Source organism: Amborella trichopoda, chromosome 1 (assembly GCF_054954075.1).
Source record: "Amborella trichopoda isolate Santa Cruz 75 chromosome 1, AtrichopodaSantaCruz75HAP2 v2.0, whole genome shotgun sequence".
Classification (NCBI taxonomy): Eukaryota; Viridiplantae; Streptophyta; class Magnoliopsida; order Amborellales; family Amborellaceae; genus Amborella; species Amborella trichopoda.
This window is the reverse complement of record NC_142336.1, coordinates 30,584,088-30,591,601: the sequence shown is the minus strand read 5'-3', so window position 1 is coordinate 30,591,601 and position 7,514 is coordinate 30,584,088. Positions and strand designations below refer to the sequence as shown.

Below are 7,514 nucleotides of genomic sequence, written 5' to 3'. Positions count from 1 at the left end.
TTACACTAATATTACTTTGCCTTGATTACATAAGTTCAATTTAATATTTTTTCAAGATTCTTCTCCAAATTTTTGGATTCTACCATCCGATGTATACTCCTGCAGAGTTCAAGTGAGTCCACTCAAACTTGCTCGGACCACAGTATCTCAAACTGGGGTAGGGCCTGAGTTCCTAGAGCCGAGTTTCGGAACCCTTGCAGGAAACTCGAGTTCCTAGCCAGAGCTGACTTATCGACGGTCGAAAACTCGAGTTCCTAGAGCCAGATTTTCCAAACATTTGATCGAAATACTAACGCTCGTATTTGATAGCCCAAACTTTGAATTCAGGTTATAAAACATACCTATAAACAAAATATTGATCACTTAACACACTCTCATATTAGTGTTAAGCTTCCAGTAACAAGATCTACAAAGGGAGAATCTCATCGTAACATAACCGAGGATGGATCATGGGAACGTGCCCATTTGATAATATTCAATCAAATTAAATTATTCGAAAGCATAATGTTTACAATGCAGCTGGAGACGCAATAAGAATTATTTGATGAACAAGTACAGAGGTTTCCCATGAACAAAGTCTTCATAATACAAATGTTTCACCACTTTATATGTAATAACCACACTCACTAACAAAGGATGATGATGACGACGATCGTGCAAACAAGCAAAACCTTGCAATCGAATTCATGATTCATAGACCACTACCATGGATATTAATGGAAAATGGAACATAACCTGACAACAGTCAGGGGCATCTTCGTGGTTATGACCTCGAAGAACCTGCTGAAAATATAGGGCAACAACGGTGGTGCTCAAGAATCTCTTGTAATGCCGACTAAGACATCTTTGTATGGAGTAGAGGTCGGGGCTGATGAGGTTGTGGCTGGTAAAGAGCTGTCGGGAAGGTGGTGCTGAATCGTTCTCCTCCTTTGTTCATCTAATAAGAGTGGTAGCCTCCCTTCTCTCTCTCTGTATAGCCTCTCCTGCGCCCCACCCCTCAGCTTCTCCAGCCTCCCCACATCCATCATCACTCCTTGCATCTTGAAAACTTTAAGGACATTCGCCATCCCCCCGAACAAAAACAGAAAACTCCCGACTGCACCAAACAGACCCCAACCCCTGTCCTGCACCATCAATGACCTTCCATTGCTAGCATCGTGCACTATAATCTCCATAATACATGGAATTCAACACACATATGCACCTAGAAATACGTGAATGCATGTTTCTCTTGTCTGTGCAAGTTGATCAATGCATGCATGAATTAATACATAGATAATATTCTGTCTGGATGCACATATGTAGAAGGATGCACATACATGCATGGATAGACATGTCTTTATATGCAAGAGAATAAATATGTTATGGGAAATGAAACCGTTTACTTTCAATACAAGGAGGTCACAATTATCGTTGACTGTTGGATATGAAATCTGGCAGTTAAGGATGTATCATTGATGGGGCACAGAGTTCCAAATAAAATTTCTCGAAAGTTGTAACATACATAATAGATTAGATGGCTAAGAGTGACTATGACCTCGATGAATGGTCTCATAATATACAATCCCATATATACCATATCTTATGGCTTTACCACAGTTAGAAGTGAGTACTTTATTAAGGAATCAAACCTAAGTAAACCGTCCTGGGATTAGTAACTTGACCTTGGGGTTCCGATGAATTGCTAGAGTAAAACCTAAATATTTGCAAAATCATAAGTAGAGGGAATGATTATACCAATGTATCATGGGTCATCATGACACTAAGGATGCCTCCCACCAAGAAGAGTAAGCTGCCCAAGAGAAAGGGGAGGTGGACTGCTTTCTGCAATATTTGCATATAACTGTCTGCTCTCTCATACACTTGGCAAGAGTTGTGAATCGAACCCAACACCCATAAGGCTGGCCCTGCTATCAACAAGCTTAAGCCATGCCTCCCTTTGTCCACCTGAAAATCACACAAAAATATCAAGTTGGAGAACCAATTTTGAAATTTAAAAAAAAAAAAAAACAGTGAGAGCGAAAAGCATTTCTGTTATAAATGGAAGGAGAAGGATAAATCCTTCTATCATTGCCCCTCTTTCACGTTACTTTGTTCCCTTACTACCCTTGTCTTAATATAGGGAATTCACATGGGGTGTGCACAGGGATAAAAATGGCTGGAAAAGGCCCACTGGTCCACTAAACTAGGGCTGACATGGTCCAGGTTTGGGCCCAGCTACTTTGCCCACCAAGGCCCAAGAAAGGGCTTTGGACGTCCTGAGCCCGACCCATTTAATTCGCAACACAATGTTTCTAAATGAAATGCTAATATTTCTCATTGCAATGATTACCTAGTCACTTTGTCCATGATTAAAATGTTGTCACTGAGTGCTAGTGTGTGGGTTCAAGCCCCTAATGACAAGTTATTGAATCGGGTGAATTTAAGTAAACAAAAGTTAATATTCCTTCATTTGCTATCAGTTTAAGAAAAAGTTCAATGGTTATAATTTTGCTCTTGGTAAGGTAAGACACTCAGCTTTGAACCTCTCAATCTATCTTTTTTTTCTTTTTCTTTTGTCAGATACGACCGAGCTTGGCCTTGGCCATAATCTTTCTTTCATTCTCTTTCTTCTTCTTTTTTGTCATATACAACCAAGGTTGGCCTTGGCCACGATCCTCTGCAGGCTGGGTTGCGGGCCTCGGCCAGTTCGCATGCATTTGGCTTGGCCTTGCCAAATATTTCTGGTCTGTGTCAGGCTTTACCCTGGCAAGATGACAGAACATGATAGATCTTTAGTACAGCCTGGCATGTCCCGCTAGTTGTGAGAGAGAGAAAGATTGTTTGAGATTGTCAACCCTAGCTGGAATTCGAAAGATTTTAGTTTCTAATTTTATCTCACTAGGATTGTGCATTTGTCGCTTTCCATGAGTGTGCAATACATGTCAAGGAAACTAGTTTAAACTAACATACATGATGTCCCCCAATCATGATGAGAACATCATTTCAATGTGGGCAGGTTGTCTGCATTTCCCTGTTGGTGGTAAGGAGGGAAGAGATCGATGCAATTGAATTCATCTCTTTGATGACAATAATCTCCCATCCCATTTCACTTAGCTGGGGTGATTCTGTTACCGACCTATTTATGCTTGATCTTGGGTTTGCATTATTCAAAAGAGATGAGAATCCTCAACTTAGAAAGTTGATTCAGTTAGCAATAGAATGTAACTTTTCAGTTAGATGTCCATTCAAGGTAATATATAGCTTAAATTGAAGATTGCTTAGCAATCTACAACTATTATCTCTACGGACTTTGCACAATTTTAATGATTCCGACTGCAAATCATGACTGAAAGCCTATAGAAAAAATTTGTGATGAATTTTATTTCCCAATCTATTTAGGATGTAGATAGGTATACGGTCAGGGTAACATTCGAACAAGTTCACCTAAAGTTTGTAGAGACTTGGACAAGGTTTATAAAAGGGTTTTCATGAGTGACTAATTTAGTTCTAGGGTAGATGTGCTGCATCATAAGGAAATATTAAGTTGTCAGATAGATTTAGCAATTCCAATAACATAGCAGGATGATGAGTAAAATTCTAGGGTTTAAATTACTGATTAATCTGAAGTTTGAATATTCTGGAGGGTAAATATATGGTGAAGATAGATTTTTAGGTAACTCATTACTGTTTACATGGTTAGGCAAGAGCTTTATAGAGGGTTTGGAATAGATGACGAATTTGCGGGAATCATGGAATTTGTATGTGCTACATCAGAAGAGAGAGTTAACTCTACAACTATAAATTTAGACTCGAGGAATCATCAAATTGCTTAACTAATTAAGAGGAGATTCCTCAAATCTCTTTACAGAGAGAGTGACTCTGCGAAGAAATTTGATGAATTTCTCCTCTAAATATGGCCCCTCACCACTATTAGAAAACAAATCTTATTTCTTGAGTTGAACATCAGTAGGCCAGTAGTGAGAAGTATTTACAGATAGTTTCAAGTTCTACTGTACCTATACATGGACTGTTAAAAGCATAAAAGGAAACTCCTAGAGACTCTGAAAAGCAAATAGACTCAAAAGGTTTCTAATTCATCTAGGATTAGAAGCTTAGTTTCTGAAAACCTAATAACTTCAGGAGACTAATTCTAAAACTCAACCACAACACGAATTCAAAAATGAAAAGAAAGAACCCAATATGCATTGAAAAAGAATTGTTATTCATTTCTCTAGCAGGCTTTCAACCACAATTTGAAGCCTGAAACATTAGCACAAAAAAACATAGAGATAAAGGTTGTAGATCTCGAAGTACCACCTAAGCTTTGATTCACCCTGAACAAATATCTTGGTGCAAAGTCATGACCTCGAAAAGCATAATGCATCACCTAACCCTAGTTTTACTTCCATTAGGTCTCGTATATTGAAAACCAGTATGAGGCCCAACACCTTGATGTCCTAGTCCCTGTAAGAACCTAAAACCTAATATAACTAAAATCCATAACTGCACCAAAACTCTGACTTTCTATGTTCACGTCGCATGTCACACTTGTGTAGGAGACTTCCTAAAACCTAACATAACTAAAATCCCTAAATGCAGCAAAACTCTTACTTTCTATGTCCACTTCTCATGTCACACTTGTGTAGGAGCCTATCCCTTTCACCTAACATCATGAACTATATTTCTTGGGAATGAATTTCTCTTAGTTGTAGGGTCTTTCAACTTGATTGCATACGAAACAATAAATAGGCTCAAGGGTCCCAAACTATGTCACCTATCTAGATCCATAAAGAGTAATGTCACCTATCTAGATCCATAAAGAGTAATTTGTATTTAACTTTAAATAGCTAATTACATTCTACATAATTCCTCTCATACGTATTGGACAATTTATAGTCAATATACTTCCATCATGACAATATATAACGTTTTCCTTTACAGAAAATGAAAAAAAGGAAAGAAAAGGTTTGTTCAATGTGGCATCAGATTAGAAGCTATACATAATCAACAAACCCTGCACATGATAGTCCAAAGATGGATTGGAAACTGTCCTCATTCCCCACAAATTGTATTGATTTGCCATATTGGTTAGTGAGTTAAGGGCTATACTTGCATCATCCAAGTTTCGAAATCCCAACTAGCCTACCCAGAAATGCGAAAGAAAATGAGTTGCTAAAGAATGGAATCATAGGGATTGCCAATGGTGCTTGAATTAGAGGGCCGTATGCATGATCAAAGTGGTCATGACCAATAATCCAATTATCAAACCGGCCTCGGAATCCGGCCAAGGGCCTTGTCCGAGTAACCGGTAAACCGGCCAGGTCCCTGCCAGTTCAAAAAGTGTTAAATTTTTTTTTTAAAAAAAGTACAAAAAGGTTACAAAAGAAAATGAAAAATATATTTAAAATATAATTAAAAACATCCAAATGAAGTCGAAAAGTAGTGAAAAAGTGCATTTAAAATATCGATTTGTGCTTAAGGGTATTTTCTAAAATTCCAAAATAAATGGAAAAAATTGGACACATAAGTATTCGTTGACCAAATCTGTTTCCAATATTTCCCAAAATGATAAAAAATATATATTAAAAAAACCCATTACAAACAAATCCCTTATTTTTTAGGTTTGATATACTTTTTAAAATTGTTTTTTAAAATACTCCGATGGACCATCAAAACCGGCCAAAACCGGATTGGCTAGTGCCCGGTTCCGATTTGACCAGTCGGTTGTGAGTTAGATCAATCCGCGGAACAGTGATGGATGGACTGATCCGACCCAACATTTCATCAATTCACGTATGTCCTGCTATCCATCAGACTCATCAACTCTCTATTTGATAGTGTAATCCACATGAGCATATTGTTAACATAACCACAAGGATCTACGCATATTTTTCCATGAAGTAAGAAAGTCTAAGGATCAAAGTCCAATTTACAACATCTTTTGCTTAGCACTCAAAACATGTGTGATCCATAATATTGCAGCCTAGTCCTCTCTTTCTTAAGAAAAAAAAGAATGGTCCCAAAATTCAAAATCTAAACTTCATGAAGAGATGAAGAAATGTTAACCTGAATTACGAGAAAAAGAAGACCAAGAAAAGTGAGAATGGATCCGAGCATTTGTATCAAAGGTGCTCCAATTTCCACTAAGGCGATTTGTTTGTCACCTCCAATCAATGACAAACGGAAATCAATTCCAGCAAGGTGAGCAAAGAGGTCGTGCATGTTAATGGCCGCCATTAGCACAACAGATATGAGGAGGATCACAAGTGCAGACCTCGATACACCGCTGAACAGTTCTAATAAGCACCCTATAAGTAAAAGAATGGAGCAAAATATATAGAGGCCGGCGTTGATGTACTCCCACCGGTTATGAGAAGGAGGCGGTCCATACAATCGGTTTTCGCGGGCAGAAGCTAGCTTCACCATGGCTTAACACATACAGGAGAGGTAAAGAAAGAGAGCTACCAGTACTTTTTAATAAAGATTGAAGAGGATACAATTCCTTGAGTTGTTTCAGTGTATTGTTAGGAACTTGCAGTTAATCACAGAGACAGAGATTGTGTATGTTTTGAGGGTGGAGGAGAGCAGGAACGTGGTATGTTGGTGGGATAATACTCGCGGTTCCTAGGCGGAGGAGTTCCCATGCATAGTGCCACGTATCACAGGAAGAGACATGTGTCGAGATAGTCAGTGGCTCCCCCTCTCCCTCTTGGCACCCTCTCTCTCTCTCTCTCTCCAACCCTTTAACTTATTTTCTTGATTTTGGGTAATCAGATAGTACAGGGTTCAAAACAAGGTCTACTTACTTTATTGAGCTACTTCCATGCGGATCCAAAAACAAAATGAAAAATATAAAAAGCTCTAATGTTTTTATTGAATACTTGCTCCCTCTTCTTTTTTTTTTTCTTCAAGATTACTTATTACCAACATCATACATGTTTTAATTTTTTTTTAGTTTGCTTCTCGGTCTGATATTACCAACATTAGACATGTTTAAATTTTTTTTATATATTGTTTTGGAAAAATTACAAAAAAACTCTCAAGACTATACTTTTCATGCAACTTACCCCCAACCTAACTTGTTCTCTCACTTTTTCCTAAAAATACACTTTCTATGCAAATACCCCCCAGCCAAATAAAAAAATAAAAGAATGCCTGAACTACCCTCCCTTACTTTTACCTTACCCACGCCTCTCTCTTATGTGTAAGTGCGCTCTAGCACTGTGTAAGTGCGCTCCCGCAGCGCAACACTCTAGAGTCACAGCGCTCCGGCACTGTATATGTGTGCTCCGGTAGTGGATCATGCACTCCAGCACTGTGTAAGTGCGCTCCGACATTGGAATTTGGAGTCACAGCACTTCGGCACTGTGTATGTGTGCTCCGGCACTACGTAAGTGCGCTTCGGCACTACGTAAGTGCGCTTCGGCAGTAGACGTGCGCTCTGGCATTGCACTCCGACAGGGCAACGCTATGGAGTCACTGCGCTCCGGCACGTCTATGTGCACTTCGGCAATGGATCATGCGCTTCGGCA

The 7,514-nt window shown here is 38.9% G+C and overlaps 1 protein-coding gene across 1 annotated transcript; it reads right to left on the bottom strand.

Moving 5' to 3' along the window:
• Positions 1-445: 445 nt before the first annotated feature.
• On the bottom strand, positions 446-6,763 carry LOC18437077 (polypyrimidine tract-binding-like protein). Its single transcript, XM_006847296.4, has 3 exons — positions 6,049-6,763; positions 1,738-1,947; positions 446-1,124 (listed from the first exon to the last, which is right to left on the bottom strand). Exons 1-3 carry the CDS (start codon positions 6,406-6,408, stop codon positions 813-815), a joined length of 882 nt encoding a protein of 293 aa, XP_006847359.3. The 5' UTR covers positions 6,409-6,763; the 3' UTR covers positions 446-812.
• Between the last annotated feature and the right edge of the window lie 751 nt (positions 6,764-7,514).